General features: G+C 42.3%; 2 protein-coding genes across 4 annotated transcripts; one reads left to right on the top strand and one right to left on the bottom strand.

Moving 5' to 3' along the window:
• The first annotated feature begins 59 nt into the window (after positions 1 to 59).
• Positions 60 to 2,616, top strand: C34H6orf120 (chromosome 34 C6orf120 homolog). Its single transcript, XM_020880628.2, has 2 exons — positions 60 to 145; positions 286 to 2,616. The coding sequence occupies exon 2, from the start codon at positions 328 to 330 to the stop codon at positions 880 to 882; it is 555 nt and encodes a 184-aa protein (XP_020736287.2). The 5' UTR covers positions 60 to 145; positions 286 to 327; the 3' UTR covers positions 883 to 2,616.
• On the bottom strand, positions 1,682 to 21,842 carry PHF10 (PHD finger protein 10). Of its 3 annotated transcripts, none has more exons than XM_020880620.2 (12): positions 21,676 to 21,842; positions 18,717 to 18,823; positions 16,314 to 16,444; positions 15,584 to 15,661; positions 14,584 to 14,717; positions 14,345 to 14,494; positions 13,630 to 13,739; positions 11,580 to 11,733; positions 7,942 to 8,097; positions 3,346 to 3,454; positions 2,905 to 3,093; positions 1,682 to 1,880 (listed from the first exon to the last, which is right to left on the bottom strand). In XM_020880620.2, the coding sequence occupies exons 1-12, from the start codon at positions 21,760 to 21,762 to the stop codon at positions 1,795 to 1,797; spliced, it is 1,491 nt and encodes a 496-aa protein (XP_020736279.2). In that variant the 5' UTR covers positions 21,763 to 21,842; the 3' UTR covers positions 1,682 to 1,794. The 3 variants fall into 3 exon arrangements, with proteins under 3 accessions (XP_020736279.2, XP_020736278.2, XP_020736280.2); XM_020880619.2 differs by having other exon boundaries at positions 15,584 to 15,667; positions 21,676 to 21,841; XM_020880621.2 differs by lacking the exon at positions 21,676 to 21,842 and adding an exon at positions 20,287 to 20,334 and having other exon boundaries at positions 15,584 to 15,667.
• Between the last annotated feature and the right edge of the window lie 200 nt (positions 21,843 to 22,042).

The raw sequence follows: 22,042 nt of genomic DNA, 5'->3' as shown, positions 1-22,042 counted from the left end.
CCTCACTTCCGGGCGCAGGTCAAGTTCTAGCCTTCCTCACTTCCGAGCGCCGGCCAACTTCCGGGCACCGCCCTCCTCCGAAAGCCTCACTTCCGGGCGCGCCTCCCTTCCGGCTCCTCCGGCGCGGTGCCTGCGGGGAGAGGAGGTGAGTCCTGGGGCGGACACCCACCCCCGCCGCCCGCTCTGTGCGACCGCGGCGCGCTCCCCTCCTCTGCCCCTCCCGCCCCCGCGACCCCCCTCGAGGCGGCCGGGACGCGCTCAGCGGCCCCCGTGGTCTGTCTGCAGGACGCTCGCGGATGAGCACGGGCCCCGCCTGGGGCCCCCGCCATGGCCGCTCCGTGGAAGGGCGCGCTTCTGCTGCTCCTGGCGTTGCAGGCCGTCTCCTCGGCGCAGGCCTCGGACGAGGAGGAGGTGCCCGAGGGCTGGGTCCTCCTGCACGTTGTGCAGGGTCAGGTAGGAGCCGGGAACTACAGCTACCTGAGGTTAAACCACGAGGGGAAGATCGTCCTCAGGATGCGCAGCCTGCGGGGCGACGCGGACCTGTACGTGTCCGACAGCACCCTGCACCCCAGCTTCGACGAGTACGAGCTGCAGTCGGCCACGTGCGGCGCCGACGCCGTCTCCATCCCCGCGCACTTCCGGCGCCCTGTGGGGATCGCTGTCTACGGGCACCCGTCCCACCTCGAGAGCGAGTTCGAGATGAAGGTCTACTACGACGCGACGCTCGAGCCGCATCCATTCGGTGAGACCGCCTACTCGGACGGTACTGATGCGAGTCGCAAGCACGCCTATGCCCCGGAAGACGCGTCTCAAGAAGAGGAGTCTGTGCTTTGGACGATATTAATTAGTATTTTGAAGTTGGTACTTGAGATTCTTTTTTGACTCCCTTAACATACTCGAGTATAATACTTGTAACCTGCGAAGCTGAGTGCACTTCGCTGTGAACCTAGCTACTCTGACCTGGTTGGCATTCTGGTTACCTTTTCTGGGTGGGGGATGAAAGAATAAAGCCATACAGTTTAGTTACCTCAGTCACTCCAAAAGTACGCAAAGCAGCAAGCACGATATGTTTTCTTTTAATAAAGCATCAAAATTCCTGTAAAAGGAATATGCACAATAAAATGTTTAAACCCCACTTTGATTAGTTTGTCAGGTGGCTAGATGATTGCAGTGACTTAGGTTTTTACTCTAGAGACTCAAATAAATTAGTGTGTTAGTTTTAAAGAATTACTAAAAGCAAGTCTGAAATGTAATCATCTCTCCACACTTGCCTGACCATGAACTAAAGTCCCCTGTCTACACCCGAAGTAGAGACAGCACCTGCTGTCCAACAGGATTTCCTGGTAGGCGGGTGGTGTCGCCATGCCCGTTAATGATGGTTCTTAACTCAGCTGCGCCAGATCTCCTCAGGTGGTAGTTTTATCATCTTGGGCCCCTATGGAGATTCTTTCGTTATTAAATAACTGCTCTGCTACCCGTGGTAGACCAGAAAGGATACAGATTAGGAAAATTTCATTAAAATAATAGTAAATTTTAGGTTAATGGAATAATTTAAGCTGCATAATGTTACCACTGAATTTCTGGAGAAAGCCAAAGTACTAAGAAATAAAGACTTTGCAAGATGGAACTATTTTTCTACTTGGTTTCCACGGTGAGAGTGGCTTATAAATAAATTTGCAGATTTTAAGCAAGTAATTTCAAAATCTTTTATTGGCATAAAAATGAGAATGTTGTAAATAAATTGGCACCAAATACTTCATTTAAATGCATATTACAGTACTGGGGTCAAAAAAACTATCCCTCTTTGCTGTTTTTCCCCCTTCTGCCCACTTTCCTGGGTGTTGGGGGTGCTCGCTGACAACAGTCACAAATCCAGCGACCTAGGAGAAAAATTGTTAGTTAATACAGGATGAGACTTAACTTTCAAGGACTGAGTTTTAAAACCATTTAGCTCTCCTCCCTTAGCTAAGGCTACTGATAATCCTCAACTGGATTTCTGGTGGCACAGGCACTAACTTCCCTTAAGGTCATCAGTGTCATAAATGCCCTGTGAAATGCACAGGGGGAGGGAAGGGGTCATGGAAGAGCTAAATAAAGGCAGGCCCCTTGAAAAAATTATAATCCTTTCTGAAATTCAAATACTACAAGTTCAATCATACAAATCCTTATATAAAACCTATTAACTGACTTTGGCTTATTTTTAGGCATCTCAGCATCCCCTCAAGTCCTGATGTACTATGCTCACATAGCACTTTAAAATGTATCAAGTATTTGATAGCATTATGATAAACTATACCACATACTTGACCTGAATACTATAGAATTCTAAATAATTATTTGTTGCTTACATCTCAATGATTCCCAGGAAACCTAGGCATATATTTTATAAAGTATCAGACAGTGTTAACTATGCAAATCAGTTCTGAAATTACACAATTATGTGGATAATGTTTTAGTCAAATTACTGCAATTTATTCTTTGATTCTGTGTTCATTCTGAAGTTATCTGAATTATGTTGCCTCAATTTACAAAAATCTGGTTTAATATGTATAAAGGCATATAAGTCATTTTGTTAAATTTCTAAATGACATATAAAAATAAAGGCTTTGAAACAAATCGATGCTACTGCCTTAGCTGTTTCAGTAGAACAACACTAGCTCATCTGCATACACTGGGCTCTACTTCCAGAACTTACAGGCAATCTGATATCTCACTTGTCCTTTAGTCAGCTTGTCTAGAGATGAAAAACAGGTAGACATGACCATAGCTTTGGTCACTTCTCATGAATGGAAGGGTCTCCAGGCCCTTCAAGTCATTATGGTATTCATGCAGCCTTCAAAAAAAAAGAAGTGCTGGAAGAGTCCCTTCACTCAAAGATAATGTTCCTTCTTTTTCAATCTTTACCTGATGGGATAGCACCAAGGCCCACACAAAAAGTATGATAACCTCTGTCACACACATCACAGAACATCATTTCTTCTTCATGGTGGGGTTGTCCACATATAATGCAAGTCTTACACTCCATACACTGCCATGGGTAGGTCTTAATCATAGAAACAAGCTCCATGGTCATATCCAGGCAAGAAGGATGGCCTAAACCAAAACCAGTATTAGTTGCATTTCACACAAAGATTTTTAACTTAACATGGCACAGTAAACACTCCCTTGAACTGCTCAAGAATGGCTACAACGTTTTAACTGCCAGAGAAATGGAAACAATGTAGAAGAAAATACAGGGACTTTTTTATGTATCTGATGACTGGGTCAAGCCTAGCTGACAACTAAGGACCCTAGTTTTCAAAGCAACAATCAGAGCTTAAAATGTGAAGCCGAGTCAGTACTTACCACTGTTGTCACACTGGGAGCAGTGTACAAGTGGCTCAGCCTTCCCTCTCTTGTTGGACTCCTTACCCTTCAGACAAATTCCACATAGAGCATTTGGAATGACCTTTGGCTGGAAGGGTAGAAGAGGGCTATAAATTCATGCCAGGAGAACCTACTATGGGTTCAAAAGGAATTATTACTGTATTGCCTTATTTTACGTCCAGTAACTTGTTAATGAGGACCTAACTTGCTAATGAGGACCTTGAAAGACACCTGACACCAATCTGCCTTCAACATACAACAGCCTACCAACTATAAAGCCTTAGATTTCATTTTTAAATTTTGTCAAAGGTATGATCTCATGTTAGGATTAGATACGTCATTCCACACTTCCTACATACCAGTAAGATCTGTACAAATGACCTGGAGGGAAGACTATTACACTGTAAAACTGCACTGTTAACTGAAAGAAAAATGCAAGTACCAAGAGACTACTACAAGGGAGTTAGGCTTATTCCCAAACAGAAGGCTCCATTGTGAGCAGCTTATATGCTGATTTTGTTTAAAAGCTGATGTTCTCCAAAGTTGTGAGACTACATCTATAAACTCTAAGTTACAAAATCAATTTTTTAACATTGTTAACTGAAAGAGGTTTCAGGCATACATTGTCATGTGCAGAAAGGTTTGTGGGAAGCTGAGTTGTGTAACTTGTTCCCTCTGCATATCTTACACATTAATAGAGGAGCCTATGCTTAAGAGAAAAAGTACTCTATGACTTTATAAAACATAAAAAAGAAGTAGTTCTCAGATGTGCAAAATATAAAATGATCACTTAAAAAATATGCAGACACCCCCTATGTTTCAAGTACCATTCATTTTTCAGATGAAAAACACAAACAATCCAATGAAGGCATTTGGGCTTTAAAAAACACTTGGCAAAACGTGGGAAAGAACAAAGGTTCATAACACCTAAAATTTGGAGGGGAGGGGAGGGGAGGGGAATGGAACAACATCACAGCCTTGACCATGATACCGTGATGCTCACTCACTACACGAACATGGAGCAATGCCAGGAGAGCCAAGCAGGGGTCAAGGATGAAATGAAATGGGGGCCGAGGGCATATTTACTCACTCATTCAATCACTCATTCATTTATATAAAAACTGGGAGAAAAAGTATTTTAAGTAGAAACATTGTGTCTGTTTTATTACAACCCAGTCAAACAACATCTTAAATTTCCATTCCCTAAGTTACTGAACCAAGGAGGAGCCTAAACAGAATTCCAATTTTGCATACTGTTACTCCAGCTTTGAAATGTCTTGCTGCCACCTTCAAAACCTGTACAGCCTAAACAATATGTTCTTAATTCTTTAGGTTTTTTTTTTTTTAATTATCTTTCTTTACAAAAGATGACAGAGGCATTCAAAAATAATTTTTGGCTTATTTATTTAAAAAAAGTCAACCTTATACATAAATATAATAAAAACAATAACTAAACAATCACAAACATCTCTACATAATAAATATGGAAGTTAAGACATACATATAAAACTTCACTGTTGACTATTCTATATCTCCTGTGTATCTTTGTACCCTGCTCCCCAACGAAAGGACAGCGTCACGTGTCAAACCTCTGAAGTCTGCAGTGTGGTTACCCGCTGTTGTAACTGCTGCACTCTACCCATGAGGTTCTCGCTGTGCTTTCTTACACCTAAATAGAAAATAGCTGGGAAGTGCACTTCTGTGATCCAAATTCTGCTTCAGTTATGATCAAATCTGTAACTGCCATAATATACAGCAGAAAGCTACCTCTCAAACCACCAAAATAAGAAATACCTTTTGGTTACGGTACCTGCACTAAATGTATAAGATATTTAATACTTACAGTTCAAGTTAGATACTGCCATACTAAGTACTTTAATATTTTTTCAGTAAAGTCAAGGAAGTAACCACACAATATTAAAATCTAAATTGAGAACTCCACATAGGAGATCCTTTACACAAATCAAAAGGAATAAAACACAAAGCTAGTCATTCACATTCTAGAGCAGTTCAAGTTCTACAATCATTAAAATATACATTGAACACCTACAATAAAAGGACACCAAGAAAATTCTAGGTTTACTTCTAAGGTTAAAATCATAATGTTCTTGTTAAACCACTTTAACAAGTAAGTTTTTCTTACCCAATAGTCTTCATCTTGATGAAAAGAGGGAGAGGTGGGTGGAGAGGGAGGGAGGCAGACAGAGACAGAGACAGAGCTTTGCAGCATTTTTATGATGGTGCCACAGCTCAATATGAAAAAATACTTTGTTCACTCAAGCACTCTGATCTCTCTCAGAAGCCACACTGCTCACATCCAGGACTGTACACATCTAGTGTCTCAGGGATTGCAGAGGTGATGGAAGAGGAAGGGACCAGCGTGGGGAATTCCCTGAAGGTTAATGAATGGAGCCCCACGTATGTCTGACAGAGACAGTCCTACTCCGTAAGAGCAACAACATCAAAGTTTCACTATTGACAAGAAAATTAAAAATATTCTGCCTAACAGTACTCAGCATCTCATATAAAAGGCTCACGATATACAATTTTCCTCCTTGAACACAATCAAAGATAGACTTTCATGACAACACTAATACAATATAGATTTTAATTATAAACTTATAACACAGGCCTGAATCCTAACAATTATGCTTTAATTTCAGGTTAATGTAACCTAAACAATACTGTCCTACAAGTTAAAGGCAAGCACTAGTGAATCTTATTAAGCAAGACATCCGATACATTATAATTTTTCTTAACTTCTGCATTTTAAAACACATTTATATGTATGACCTTCAGCTTGAAGTACCCTAATAATCAGGCACATCTTGGCTTATTAATACTTTTCATAGAGAGGTTAACTTTTAATAAACATGTTCACATTAATGTATGAAGTCTAGATACTGGTTGTTCCAAACTGTGTTCACATTAATGTATGAAGTCTAGATACTGGTTGTTCCAAACTGTGAAATACCTGAAACATTTTTAGTTACTAAAAACGTTCACAGAAGATTATAAAACATTCTGCATATCCAACTTCCTTGAGTACTATCAATTTAGGTTAATCTATTTGATTTCTTCTATCTTAAATCAATGATAGTATTGAATAGTTCTTCATTTTCAACCTCTATTAAAATGTCTATTTTAATATTCTTCCTTGTTTAACCCATGATTAATCCAGGCTCACGCTCTGCAAGGCCCACTTAACACCGACAGTGTGCTCGGGGTTCCAGCTCCCAGCCCAAGCCCATCGCAGGTCAGGGCACACTGTAGCATGCAGCGCGCACCAGGCTAACTTTCCAGAATTTAATCTTTGGAGTTCATAGGCTTTCAGTTACCAAGCGTTAATTTAAACCTTTAGTTTAAAATCTTAGATAAGCTCTCTATGTAAAAACAAGAACAAAATCCCATGGTTGCAGCCTACTGCACCATCCTTGTTGAATGGAGCTGAGCTGAAAAAATATGAACTTGAAAGCTGATGATTTAATACGGAATATGGTAACTTGTTAAGCTGCTTTCTTACTGTAGGAAAAGGAGACCACAGACTCTAAGAAGGGCTCTGCTTAGGCTGAGGGGACACTGGTCAGCACCCACTAGAACCTGTGCCTCCGGACAACACTCCACAACCCTGGCCTGACATACGCAAGTGTTCAGCAACTCTGCTCAGCACAACTTTTTGATCATCTTACTCTAAAATGCTCCTTCAAAACACCTTCATAATCCCATAAAAAGCAGACTGATACATACCAGACTGAAAACTGTGTATTTTACTATTACCATTCAAAACATAAACTTGCAGCTAATTCTACTCCTTTTATGATAATCTTAAAACCCCACATATGAATGAGGCTACTCACCTCTCACCCAACCCTCTGAAGGAGAAGGGGCAGATAGCAGAAAGAAACACTAAAAATAATACTATTGCTGATAGCATGCTACCTGACCGAGAATAACCTGATCAAAAAGTTAATAAATTATAGCTAAGCCAAATCACCTTACCAGATAATGTGTAAATCCTTGTCACAGAATTGCACAGGCTACTCACCAAGGTGAGGCTACAAAATCACACTTTACTACTTTCCATCGCAGTTAGCTGAATTTGGCAAATGGATCAAATAATTCTCAGACTGAACCCAGATCATTCTTAATGAAAGGCACAGAAATGCAACTTTTCTATGAGGACTTCCTCCCCATTGCACTGCTCAGCGTTGCTAAACACCAGGAAGCTTTCAATGTCAGACAATGACGATTTTCACACTGAGGAAACAAAGTATTAAGTTCTGCCTACTGGATCACTTTTCAAAAACTCATGCTTGCCTGGTTAGTACTTAAAAAAAAGATTCTCTTATCAATTTTACATACACAGGAAACAGACGCTAACCCATAGCCAAAGTGACAGAAAAGCCACCAGGAAAACAGAGCAAGAAGGAAGAAGGCTGACAGAGGGCACACACCACAGAACAGCTAGTGAAGTGCAGCAGCAGGAGCTCCACAACTTTGAAATTCAAAGTTAAAATATTTCAGGGAGAGAGGCTGGTCAGGAAGGAAGCTGAGTCAGGGGCTTTTTTCTTCTACCTTGTACCCAGGAACTGACTTGGACAGTACAGAACGTTTGGAGGCATCTTTGCGTGGAGGGGCAGCCTTGTCCCTGGACCTCTGTCTTCCTTGCAAAGGCTCCTCCTGGCCTTCGGGAAGACCTTCCCCCTCGGACACGTTGCCAGAGGAGCTGTCCTGCAAGTCAAAGGCACAAACACAGGTCCCTTGGAATTCATGCAGATTTGAGTCTGAATTCTGAAAACTACAGAAAACATCCAAAAAAGTTTTAAAGTTCCATCAATTTCAAAATAAAAAGATAATTCTGATCTAAGAGAACATTTCCAGTGGAGAATAAAATAAGATGTTAAGAATCATTTCTCCATCTTATAAATACATTATAGCTAATTCCATTTATACCAGCTAGTACCTTAACTGACTTTGCTTTCTGACTGGATTTGACAAGAACAAAATTATTACTCTAGTTATTAGTACACCACACAGCTTCCACACCATTTTACCATGTCACAAGGCAGCATACTTGTTTCATACAAAAATATTCTTTAAAAAACTGCTTGAAATAAGTGTGGGCATTTTTACTACGTAATAAAGGTCATTAAAGAAGTTCAAGCCCAGAACTGTGTCTTCATAATGTTAAAACTATGCAGAGCAAATTATCATCAAGTATCTACAACAGTATCAGACATACTAGGTTGGTACAAAAGTAACTGTACCATTGAAACCCGCCTTTGGTACTGGAACGCGTTCTTAGACAAAGGCGGTCACGCAGCACACCATGTTAACGTGCACCTCGCGCTTTACGCTTCGCCGACAGGACTTACTCTTCCCTTGTATCTACCTCAGACTGTGGCTCCCCTGGTGGCTCACACAGGAAGTCGTCACCCCTGCAACGCAGGAGACCTGGGCTCGACCCCTGGGTTAGGAAGACCCCCTGGGGAAGGGCATGGGAACCCACTCTCGTACTCTTGCCTGGAGTATCCCATGGAGAGAGGAGCCTGGAGAGCTATAGTTCATGGGGTTGCAACGAGTCGGACACACTGAGCAACAAACACTTAAGACTACGGAAATGATTTTAGACAAAAACCAAATTTAAGTGGTTTTCTTATTTGAGTTCAAAATGGGTCGTAAAGCAAAGGAGAAAACTCATAACATCAACAACAGGTTCGGCCCAGGAACTGCTAACGAACACACAGTGCAGTGGTGGTTCAAGAAGTTTTGCAAAGGAGACTAGAGCTTTGAAGATGAGGAATGTAGCGGCCAGCCATCGGAAGCTGACAACAACCAACTGAGGGCCATCATCAAAGCCAATCCTCTCATATCGTTTTAACCACACAAGAAGTTGCCAAAGAACTCAGCATCGACCATTCTACCATCATTTGGCATTTGAAGCAAATTCACTTCAGCTCAGTTCAGTTGCTCAGTCTTGTCCGACTCTTTGTGACTGCAGCACACCAGGCTTCCCTGTCCATCACCAACTCCCGGAGCTTGCTCAAACTCATATCCATCGAGTATGTGATGCCATCCAACCATCTCATCCTCTGTCGTCCCCTTCTCCTCCTGTCGTCAACCTTTCCCAGCATCAGGGTCCTCCCAAATGAGTCAGTTCTTCACATCAGGTGGCCAAAGTGTTGGAGTTTCAGCATCTGTCCTTCCAATGAATATTCAGGACTGATTTCCTTTAGGATGGACTGGTTGGATCTCCTTGCAGTCCAAAAGACTCCCAAAGTCTTCTCCAGCACCACAGTTCAAAAGCATCAATTCTTTGGTGCTCAGCCTTCTTTTATGGTCCAACTCTCACATCCATACAGATGAAGCAGGTTGGAAAGCTGAAAAAGCTTGGTGAGTGGGTGCCTCATGAGCTGACCCAAAATGAAAAAACATCGTTTTGACGTCATCTTCTCTTATTCTAAGCAACAACAATGAACCATTTCTCGATCGGATTGTGATGGGCCAGAAAAAGTGGATTTTATACAACAAACAGCAACAACCAGCTAAGTGGCTTGATCGAGAACCTCCAAAGCACTTCCAAAAGCCAAACTTGCATCAAAAACAAGGTCATGGTCACTGTTTGGTAGTCTGCTGCTGGTCTAATCCACTACAGCTTTCTGAATCCCAGCGAAACCACTACATCTTGAGAAGTATACATAGCATGTCGATGAGAGGCAGTGAAACTGCAATGCCTGCAGCTGGCACAGTCAACAGAGAGGCCCTGTTCTCCACGGCAGTGTCTGACCACACATCGCAACCAGCACTTCAAAAGCTGAATAAATTGGACTACGAAGTTTTGCCGTATCTGTCATTTTTACCTGACCTCTCACCAACAAACTACCACTTCTTCAAGCATCTTGACAACTTTTTGCAGGGAAAACCCTTCCACAAGCAGCAGGAGGCAGAAAATGCTTTCCAAGAGTTCATCGAATCCTGAAGCATGGATTTTTACACTAGAGAAATAAACTTATTTCTTGTTGATAAGAATGTGCTGCTTGTAACGGTTCCTAATTTTATTAATAAAGATGGGTCTGAATCTACTCATAATGACTTAAAACTCACGGTCCAAAATTGCAATTACATTTGCACCAACCTAAATAATTCACATATTCAAAACTTAGAGGAGTTAAATAATAATCTAATTTCTCATTTTTTAATTAAAAAATTATTAATCAGAATAAAAATGTCACATTCATCTAAATTATGAAAATTTAAAAAGATTAGGTTATCCTAAACCACCTGACAGACACTGAAACAACTCCTGGGAGCATGATGTACCTCATTTTCTCTAGTGATGTGTTTTGTATAGGTGCCCAAATTCACACACACACATCCTTCCTACACATACACCCTCACTCTTTAAATGCAAAACTGAATAATGTTGTGTGTGTGTTTTAATATTTTTAAGTATTACGTGCACTTCATCACATTATTCTTTGAAGTGCATTTCTACCATGTAAATGTAATATACCACCCATTGTGGACATTAGATTTACCTTTAATTTTTGCTATATTAAATACTGTTAACACTCCAATGGGCATCTTTTTCCTAAATCAATTTGCTATCTCATCAGGTCCTTTGGATAAATTCTCTTAGTGTATTTGCCAAGTCAAACTCGGTGGAAGTTAAAAAACTTGCTGTGTACTATGAAAATGACTTCCCAGTCAAGTTTTTCGCAGAAAAAAACTGGACTAACTGACACTCCCACTAGCAGCACAGGAGAGTCAACCTAATCACACCCTCTTCACAACATAGAATCTGAAAAGCGTCTTTCTTTATGCAACATGTAACATTAAACATGTTTCAGATGCTGTCAGTGACAATGAAATGTAGTGCCCATGTAATGCCAGCACAACCCCAGGTTCCAGCTGGCTACAGTGGAAAGTGTAAAACGGCCCACTGCTGATGACACCGTGCTGATAAAATCCACCCTGTAAAGTGTCTTCTTTGTTCTCCTTCAGCTCCACAGAACACACCGACGTCCCCGCGGCCCTGTAACAGCATTCTGCTATGAAAAGAATATTACGCAGGACAACCTAACAGCACAACAAGTTGGGAACCTTAGCATTTTCCGAGAAGAGGCCAAAGACCACGACATACATTCCAGGGAAGCAATCAGCAAAACTCAAAGGCAAAGGAAACACCTCCTACTGAAGACAAATGTTCTCACCGAAGTGCCTTTGTTTTTCCGTTTCTCATCACCTCGACCATCTTCGGCATCATCTGAGTCACCATCACTCTCAAGAGCAGGGAGCTCAGGGTCGAGGGGGGGCTCGTAAAGCGCTGTGTTTAGTGGCAAATACCGCAGCTCATCCGGTGAGTACCTAGGGTTCAGAGAGAGGGTTTTCAGTTTTCCTCTATTATTAAATACAAATGCACTAATTCTAAACTATGATAATAGCCTTAATATTAACCCCAAATACTTTTGAAAAATGATTAGAGGCAATAAATAATTTTTTCAGTTTGGTGCTCAAATAGGGACATGTAACCTAAAAAGCCTAAACATTTTTTCACCTAACAGTGTAAAATATACATTTGATTCTTATTATCAAAAGATAATGTCTCTCTCCTTTACCCTCAACACCCCCGTCAAAGAAACGTCAGCAGTGAAGGATGAAACTTGGCCACACAGAAGCGTGCACAAAATCCAGCTGCCTGAGCCCCTCGCCTCCACACGTAAAGCAGGCACGACAGCAAGTCCATCTCACAGAGCAAACGTGAGCATCAAATAAACTGACACAGGACAGTCGCAGCGGAGCATGGCACAGACACTGTTTCAGAAACAAAATTCCCGGGAACAAAGTATTTGAAACCAACTTGTGAAGCATATATTCTAACCAAGGTGATCACCTCTTTCCTCTGAAACTAGGGACTGGCAACCGCTTCCCAAGGCAGCCGGCACGTGGCCTGCTGACAATGTCCGAGTTGTCACCACAGCACTACATCGCGGCTACATCCTGGAGCCTCAGTCGGGAGTGGACATGGACCAGCATCGTCCCCAGCCAGGACATCACACCAGAAAGCACAGGGGGCGGGGGCACACAGGCCTGTCACCCAGTAATCTGCTTTGTCCAAAATGAAAAACGATAAATTTGTTGACTCACTGCTGCAGCGAAGAAGCCAATTCTGACTCCATGTTGAACTGTTTCTTTGACTAGCTTTCCGTTCCTTTTGTTACTATAACCAAACAGAATGGCCTGTCTCAGAGGACCCTAACCCTATTCCAGACTAAAGTGCCTTTATTCAGAACCCGGGGTCCGGGAGGCAGGAGGGAAGAAATTAACACATTCTCTGCCTGAGGCTTGACATTTAGATGTTTGCAAGATTAATTAATGGTCTTTTTTACTTTGCTTCCTCACCTCCCTCCATCTGCGAGGTATAAAAGAACCTGGCATCCAGACCCCATAAAATGGTTATTTTGAGACACTAGCCTGCCATCTACTAGGTCAGCCAGCTCCCCAAATAAAGTCACTTCCTTGCCTCAACCCCTTATCTCTCAGATTCACCGGCCTCCATGTGGTGAGCTGAGTAAGCTTGGACTCCATAACATCATGATTTAAGTCTGACTTTCAAAAGTATGATCCTATGGTCTACTTTAAATACCACTGTCAAAAGAATATTCTCTGTCCTAAAAACGTAAGGGTTCTCAGGAGGCAAAGGCTGAGACTGACAAAAACAGCTGGTTCCATCCAGGTTGGGAAGAAGACACGCAGCACCCTCACCGTCGGAGCAGAACAGCAGCCAGGCCAGGGCAGCAGGAGCCCTGGGCCACCCGCATGCCTCCACGCGGGCCACGCCTGCCTCTCCAACTCCCCCCGCTTCTGTGATCACAGACACCATGACTGCGGCAGGGAGCGTAGGGGAGAGTCAGCATTTCCAACCAGCGCTGCTGGGCCCCGGACCATGCTTTCAAGACAGCGGCCAGGCCCCGGACCATGCTTTCAGGACAGCGGTCTGCAGCTCCCCCTGGTTCCCGTCCATGGAAGCACGGACAGATGAGCGGGGAGGCAGCGTCCCAGGCTTTAGCAGCAGACGCTCACGTTCAGTAGGAGCATTCCTCACCACAGAACCACAGAAGACAGAAACACTGACACAAACCTCATACCTTTTACAGTAATGCCTACAGAGCTAAACACTTACAGGAGACAAACAGAAGGCTTGAAGTCTCTCACCAACACCAATACTAACAGCAAAAAAAAAAAAAACAACCCACCATGTACCTTTTGTAGTATTCCTGGAACTGTCCAGGGATGAGGGCCACCGGGTAAGAACTGACCTTGGTCCGCTCTGTTGGTAGCACTTTGTACTTCCCTTGAGGCACCTGGATAACCTGGATTAACACAAAGAGAAATGCAAACCTGATTCCATGCACGGAGTTAAGACTTTGGGAAAATACTCCCCTCCTGCCCCGTACTGCACTTCTCCCCCAACGAGTTAAACAGGCGCGAGACATCAGGAGCTGGAGCCCAGGGAGCAGCCGGCATCTCTAGTTCCACAGGTGCATGTGTCTGGCTGTTTACCACGGCCATCGTTTCTAAGGAAAGGCGGTACTACTGCTCACCACGTATGGGCTACTTAAGAAACCTTTGGAGCTCAACTGCCTCGTCTATGAAACAGAAATAGTACTAGTTTCATCTCCCATAGGAAGGGTGAGAAGTGCATGAGCTACTATGCAAACCTCTCCCGTTCACCCCAGCACACAGGAAGCTATTCAGCTACCAGACTCCTTCAGCAGCATGTCCACCACAAAGCAAGGAACACATCACACACACAGAAGACAAGCAAACATCATCAGGCACATTGAAATGACAGCCTCGGTTCAGGAGAAGAAAAGGACATACTGCTGGTACAAAACATTACGACAGAGGCACTAAACAGCCCACGGTAACAAGCAACTACTGAAGTTCAGGGACTAATAAACATTAGCGATCCTACGTGTGTCTGTAAGTCAAAATAAGCTCTCCTCTCTTCCATTCGCTCCCGGTTTAAGTTGCTGTTAAATTCAGCTGCTTTCTTGGCAGCTTTCTTAATGTACTCAGGCACTTTGCTGGCTTCAACTTTCTGAGTATTCTGTTGTTGCATTTGCTGAAATAAAAATATTACAGTTGGAAGTCACATCTAACTTTATAAAATGTGATTTCCCAAACCAAAATCCTTGTTACCTTGACACTTACAGAATACTCTTTATAGTGGTCTGTAATGCGTTGGCGTTCTTTTTCCTGTAGAATAACAGAATATTCAGCATGTTTGGCTGGATATTCTTTTATCATTAAATCAATTACTTCATCACTGCGCAACGCTGTTAAACCTATTTCAGACAAAAAAAAGTAAAGAAGCTCTTTTAAGGCTAACTGAACATACTGATTTTCAACACTGACTTTCCTTCAAACTACTCAACATAAAAGAAGCTTTCCAATATTCAAAGCAAAATATTTTAATACACTAAAAAATAAGAAAAAATACTACTCATAAAATCAAACAGATAAAAAGAAAGAGATTACCAAAGTTGCAATGGCAAAGAAATCAATTTTTTAACCAAACTTTTTTAAGATTCCATGTACTACATACAAACATATATCCCTTTACTATAAACAATGGCTAAATAATAACGCACACTAACCACTGGCAATTAACACAGGGTATTAGGTGAGAAAAACAAAGACTTTATCAGTATACTTCCATTCTTAGCCTTCAAATTTGATTTACTAGCAATATTACAGAACCAATCAAATTTCACCAAAAGCATCAGTACACACGAGTCATACGAACAATTTTTTAAACTCACAGTATGAGATTATATCAACTGTTGAGATGAACTCCCATGGTTTTATATTAAAAAGTTGTACTAATATATTTATGAAATAAAAAGTACAAATAAAGCACAGAGACAATTACACATAACTAAAAACTGAACTTTTTAAGTATTTAACTAATACTTTTAAAAAGTGCTTTACAAATTTTGGACATAAAACGTACATACACTTTGACGACTATGTGAAGGTTATTAGAAAATGATAGTTGTAAAATGCCAGTCTCTTCTGTATTTAAAAGAATCAAAAATGAAGTCAACAATTTAGCATCTAAATACTTCAATCTATTTATTATTAGTTTTGGTTGAGTATTTAGGGGAAGCAGACAGTGCTTATGCGACACTGCTTCACACACGCCCACTACCTAGAGTGCACTGTGTCTCTGTGATGACGTTCAGCTCTCTCAGGTACAGCTTCTCCTTATGAGACAAATCTCGTCGCTCTAAATCTCCAAAAAAAAAGAACAGAAGACTATTATATATGTAGTCTTTTGCATTTGTAACATTATGTATTTATAAAACTTTTAAAACCTTAAGAAACTTAGAAAAAAAATTTTTAAGTTAAAATCTTCATGGATTTTAAAAGTACTTCCTGTTCATATTCCAAATATTACTAAAAGAACACACAAAACAATCTTACAAATCAAAAAAATGAAAGTTAAAATAAAACTGAGAACAGAATAATCCAAAGCAAGAATTTAAGACAAAGAACTATATTAAAATAGCTGATGAAATATAGCCTTTCTCAAGTTCAGGTACAGCTTAAGTAGCTACTCCATTCCTAAGGTCAAGGAGCAAATCAAGAATCAAAACCCCTGATTCATTAATGTGGTTACAAATTGATTTTTCCATGCAATTTTTTTCCAGGAAATTCACCTTCCTCATTTTGCTTGTAAATACATTTTTAAGGCATAAGAATGAATGGATAGTAGAGAGAGATGTCGAACGAGAGTTGTAAATGAAATCAGCCAGCAGAAGAATATAAAATACGTTATAATCTATACTCAAATACTTAGAACTTGACAACCCCTCAAAAACAATTACTATTAGTTAAAAGTTAAGATTTAATTTGTTATATAGACTAAGACTTAATACCTGGATATTTCCGTTTAAAGGAGGTCACACCCAAATATTCGCTGACTTGTTCTTGAAGCATATAGTATTCTCCTGTTTCATCAGGTGGCCACTTGTACTCTATCAAATTTTCTGCTGGATAGTAGCTAAAGCTAAAGCACAGAAATATATATTATGCCTTAAATGTGGCATTTATAAAATTTTAATCATTTTATTTTAAAGGATATTCTTTTTTAAAGATTTTTGAGAATATGTATTTTTAAGGATTTGGAAAAACTTTTAACTATCTGAATTATCAACCAGTCTTCCACGATTTTGTATTACAAAGAAGTTCCCATAATTTCATGTGTATCCAAGAAATTACAGAAGAGGCAGAGAAAAGAAACCACCATCTGGAACACCAAAGCAAAGGAGCACACTGGAAATGACATTTTCTGTGTCACAAAGAACAAAGATCACAGCTTCAGGAACAAAGGCAACATTTTTAGCTTTTGCAAATCAGGGTAGTGATACCAGGTCTCAATTCTTTCTTGTGGGCCTAGCATTCACAGCCACGATCTCATGCACCCAAAGTGTAAAGTAATCAACTTCTGTTTTCCATCTGCTCTTCAATGAGTCACAAACAGCTGAGAAAGAAAAACTCTAAAATCCTATTTCTCAATAAACTAAACTATAAACCACAGACTCCAAATACGCAGGAGCAAGACATGGACCGAGTCTGATGGTGCCAGTGCACTGCAGATCAGCCCCAACCCTGAAGAGCCAAGACTAGATGCCTGGACCTACACTCTCCAGCCTCCAGACTTCATCAGTGGGTGGTGTAGGAAGAATGCAACACGACTTTATGCATCCATCCAGTTAAGGCTTCCCTGGTGGCTCAGAGAGCAAGGAAGCTGCCTCCAATGGGGGAGACCCGGGCTTGACCCCTGGGTCAGGAAGATCCCGTGGGGAAGGCAATCCTGCCTGGAGAAGCCCATGGACAGAGGAGCCTAGCGGGCTACTGAGCGACACACGCGCGCGCACACACACACCCCTCCCTACCCCCCAATTAAAAGACAAAAGAAGAGTTTTCTCAAAAGTGGTCCTGGGAAATGGACATGTGTGAAACAGAGCCCTTGTACCTGATGTCGCCTAGAAAAATGAATTTTAAAATGGACAGATGACCTAAATATAAGAACTAAAACTAGGAGTCTCTTAGAAGAAAACATGGGGGGGTAAATCTTCATGATCTCAGATTTAGCAAAGGATTCTAGATATGACAGCAAAAGAAAGAGTAAATAATTTGGACTTGAGCAAAACTTAAAATGTTGTGTATCAACAGAGTGAAAAATCAATAGAATGGGAGAAAATATTTGCAAATCATATCTCTGGTAAGAAATTAGTATCTAAAATATATAAAGAATTTCTACAACTCAACAACAAAAACAATTTAAATATGGGCAGAAAACCTGAATAGACATTTCTCCAAGAATAAACTAATGGACAGTAAGTATACGAAAAGATGTTCCATCTGACTAGTCATTATGGAAATTCAAATCAAAATCGCAATAGATTCCACTTCACACCTTTTAGAATGGCTATTATTAAAAATAAAATGGGAAATAAGATATGCTGGTGAGAATGTGAAGAAATTAGAAACTTTGTACATTGCTGGTAGGAATATAAAATGGTGCATCCACTATGCAAAACAGTTTGGCTGTTCCTCAAAAAGTTAAACATAAGAGTTGTCATATGACCCACCTATTTTACTCCTAGGTATATATCCAAAGAAGTTGAAAACGGGGCCTCTAAACAAATATATTTATACACCAATGTTCAAGGCAGCATTATCCACACGCCCCAAAATATGGAAATAACCCAAGTGTCCATCAACAGATGAAAAGATAACAGAGTATAATTACAACAATGGAGTACAATTTAGCCTTAAAGAAAGAAATTCTAACACAAGCTACAACCTGGATGAACTTTGAAGAAATTATGCTAACCAAAATAAACCAGACACAAAAAGACAAATATTGCATGATTCCACCTACATGAGGTACCTAGAACAGGCGAACTCATAATGACAGAAAATAGAATGGTGGTTGCCGGCGGCTGTGAATGAGGGAAATGGGAATCTTATTATGTAAAAGTTTTGGAAATGGATGGTGGTGATGGTTACACAACACTGTGAATGTAATTTATGCCACCGAATTATACACTTAAAGGTAGTTAAAATGGTGAATTCTGTGTGTATTTTATCACAATAAAATTTTTTTTCTTTGAATTGCACGAAGTAGCAAAAACCAACTTTGGTGTCACTTTGTAAAACACAATAGAAACATTCTCAATCCTTTGCCAGGGCTGGGGGATGGGGAGGAGAGAGCTAACACACAGAAAAGACACATAACACAGAAAACATTAAAAGTAATAAAATGACAGTACCCAAGATCCTGGCTGGAAGTGTCGCAGCTCCTGGAGCTATCTCCAGAGCCCATTCGCCTCCTTTTGGACGGCTGGGTCCCATCATTTGAATTATCTTCATTATCATCCTATACATTCAAAAGATGCAAAAAATAACAGGACAAAGAACAGTAAATAAGATTATGTAATCCTCCCAAACTTGCCAAACGGCTCAATTTAAAGGCTTCCTAAAGATTATACAAATGATAACTTCCTATTATAATTAACAAGGGACAAGAATTTGGCCTTGGCAAGACCTGGAAAAAACCCAAAACTAATCTTCAATACAAATCAAAGTAGAAAATTTTCAATAAACTTGTAGGTCTAAATCTACTCTTCCTTTCTTACCAAGAGGTTAAAATGCCTTCTGCTTTGAAGAAACACATCAAACTGCTGCAATGCTCTGAAATTAAAATAAACATTCCTACTCTAGCTAGAATAAAAATGTATGAATCAGTTACTGTTTAACTCAACTTAGAGCAGGCTTATTCTAATTGGCTATTTCAGATACTTATATCCCTGTGAAAAGAGGACACAAAGGAACAAAAACAGATGACCAATTCTGTTATTTTTTTTCTTATACTGCAAAAATTCAGCAAAAATATACCAGAATAAGAGTCATCGATCAATACGACACACACTACCTCCCCAAAAGAAGAGGTTTAAAAATTTTTTAAGTGACATTTTCCATTATGTGACTTTATCAAGGTTGTAAGTTAGACCATTTCATTAAGGAAATGAATGATGGATCAAGTATCGGGAAATTAATTTAATCACATTGTTGTCGTTCCTAAGGCAAACATAGGGGTAAATCTATGTTTATTGGACTCTCTTGTGACCCCATAGACGATAGTCCCCCAAGCTCCTCTGTCCATGGTATTTCCCAGGCAAGAATACTGGAATGGGTTGCCATTTCCTGACCCAAGATCAAACCCGCATCTCCTGCATTGGCAGGTGGGTTCTTTACCACTGAGCTACCCGGAAGCCCAACCACATATTAGTCAAGGCTTAAATAAAAAAGATTAAAAACAAACAAAAAAAATCAAGGTAATCTAGCCTCCTAAGACAATACAATTTTGTTAAATATCATGAATCCAAGAATACAGAGGTAGTGAGTATGTTGGTTAGGCACATCAAAGCTGGACTGCCTGGAATCTTACTGGGCACTGACTGCCCCTCACGAGCTGAGTGGTTATCCTCTCAGTGGCGGGCCGCTCCTTATCTGTAAAACTGCGACAATAGTGCTGCCTCTATTACTTGGCCAATGTAGGGATTAGAGTTAATACATGAAATAATTAGAGCAAGGTCTTGCAAACAGTTAAGTGCACAGGAGAACTTAGCTAATATGATTGCATTCATGATCAAGTCTCAAAAGGCTCCCTGTTAGGAATTTACTCAGATTCTTTACCAAATAGCAAAAACCGTGGAATATTCTCCTTTGCAATTCTTAGAAAATAAGTATTCAGTTGAAGAGTTCTGTATACTTCTATTAAGCAAAAAGGTAGGAGATGGAGAACAGCATAAATCTATTAAATATTCTCCAAAAACTTACATTTAACAATGTCTCCCAATTGAAACATTTCATAGTCAACAAGCATTCAAGTATCATTTCTACTTCATTTGCTTCTGGGCACTTTAAGGATTTTTATCTCCAATGGTTTAAATACCTTTGCCTTAGCTAAAAAAATGTATACATTTAAAAAGTGTTAAAAAGTTAAAAATGGAACGTCCTCAAAAAAGCTGAAAGCACAATTTCACATGTAGTGTTTGAATTTGCTATTACGAATTCTAGGCAAATGTGTTATTCCATACAGTGAATATTAGAGAGGGATAACAGCAACATATTTCCTAACAATACGATGGAATACGATTAAAAGAATTTGCCTGCAACCTGGCTATTGACAGAGAAGTCCGGGTTTTAAGGCTTCCCACCTCTGAAGTCAGCAATGTGTATTTCAGAGTACTGGGTGGCTCTCACCTTGGGATTCAACACATTTCTGAAGGTCACTGGACAGAAATGTGAGCAAACTCGGGAAAACGGTGAAGGACAGGGAAGTCTGGCGCGCAGCAGTCACTAAGGTCGCAAAGAGTCCGACACGACTGAGCGACTGAAGCACCGCCACAAGGGCAAGTCACAGGTTCGGAACAAGCCTCCCTGGCTGGCCTGGGCTCCGGAAGCCCGGCCTAGGGGAGCCCCGGCGCCCGGCCGCGCTCCTGGGGCCCCCTGCGCTCCCCCAGGAAGGAGGGGCCGCGTGGACCGGGGATCGCGCGGGAGGGGCCGCAGGCTCGCAGGCGCCCAAGGCCCGGCCCCACGGCCACCACCGACACGGCACCCCGGAGGGGCCCCGTTACCGTCCAACTTCAACTTTCCGGTTACAACTAAACGCGGACGTTTTAAAAGTCGTTCTGTCACAAACTAGAAAACTAACTGAACACAGGGTGGTTTACTAAACGCTCATCTTGACTCTCCACTCATCTTTGACTTTGAAACACGAAGTCCGCCTCACTTCCTTAAAACCGCACAAACGACAAAACAAAGTCGGCCTGAAGAGAACAGGGCGGCTTTTTGTTGATTTAGCTCAAGTTAAGTTCATTAACTGGCTAACTCGTTTCCCACTTTTACACATTCCTACTCTTTAAAAAGAGCCCAAACATTTCAGAAGGACACTCCTCAGACGAAGGCGCGCCTCAAAACACGCAGGGGCCCAGACCAACGTGGGGAGCGCGCCCTCGGCGTCGGAGGAAACTTTTATTTCTTCGGAGAGCGGGCTGCCCCGGGGGGACGCGCTCAGGAGCGCCTTCGGGCGGAAACCGCCAAGAACACTCGGGACCGAGGCCGAGCGGACCCCGACCCGGCGCCGGCCCGGCGCGGGTCCCGCCGCCCCTCGGGCCTCCTCACGGCCGCCCCCACGCCCCGGCCCAGACCCGGCCCGCTCCTCACCTTCGGGGACTGGGCTCCGGGGGTGGCCGGGTCGCTGTCGCACGGCCGCGGAGACAGCGCCGTCCCGGGGCCGCCCGCCGCCGCCATCAGCCCGAGCGCCCCGCGCCGCCGCCTCCGCCGCCGTCGCCGCCTCGTCCCGGCCGCCGCCGCCGCCGCCGCCACCGCCGCCGCCGCGCGGGCCGCCCGCCGCCCGGGCCCCGCCCCCTCCGCCCGCCCGCCGCCCGGGGGCCGGCCCCTGCCTCCGCGCGCCCCGCGGCCCGCCAGCGCCGCCGCCACCGCCATGGCCGCCGCCAGCGCGCCGCCCGCCGCCGCCGAGGACGCTGCCCGTCGCCCGCCGCCCGCCGGGCCCGCCGCCGTGCGCGCCCGC

Source organism: Odocoileus virginianus, chromosome 34, assembly GCF_023699985.2.
Source record: "Odocoileus virginianus isolate 20LAN1187 ecotype Illinois chromosome 34, Ovbor_1.2, whole genome shotgun sequence".
In the NCBI taxonomy this organism is placed as follows: Eukaryota; Metazoa; Chordata; class Mammalia; order Artiodactyla; family Cervidae; genus Odocoileus; species Odocoileus virginianus.
Note: the sequence above shows the minus strand (reverse complement) of the source record. Positions and strands in the feature narration are given on the sequence as shown.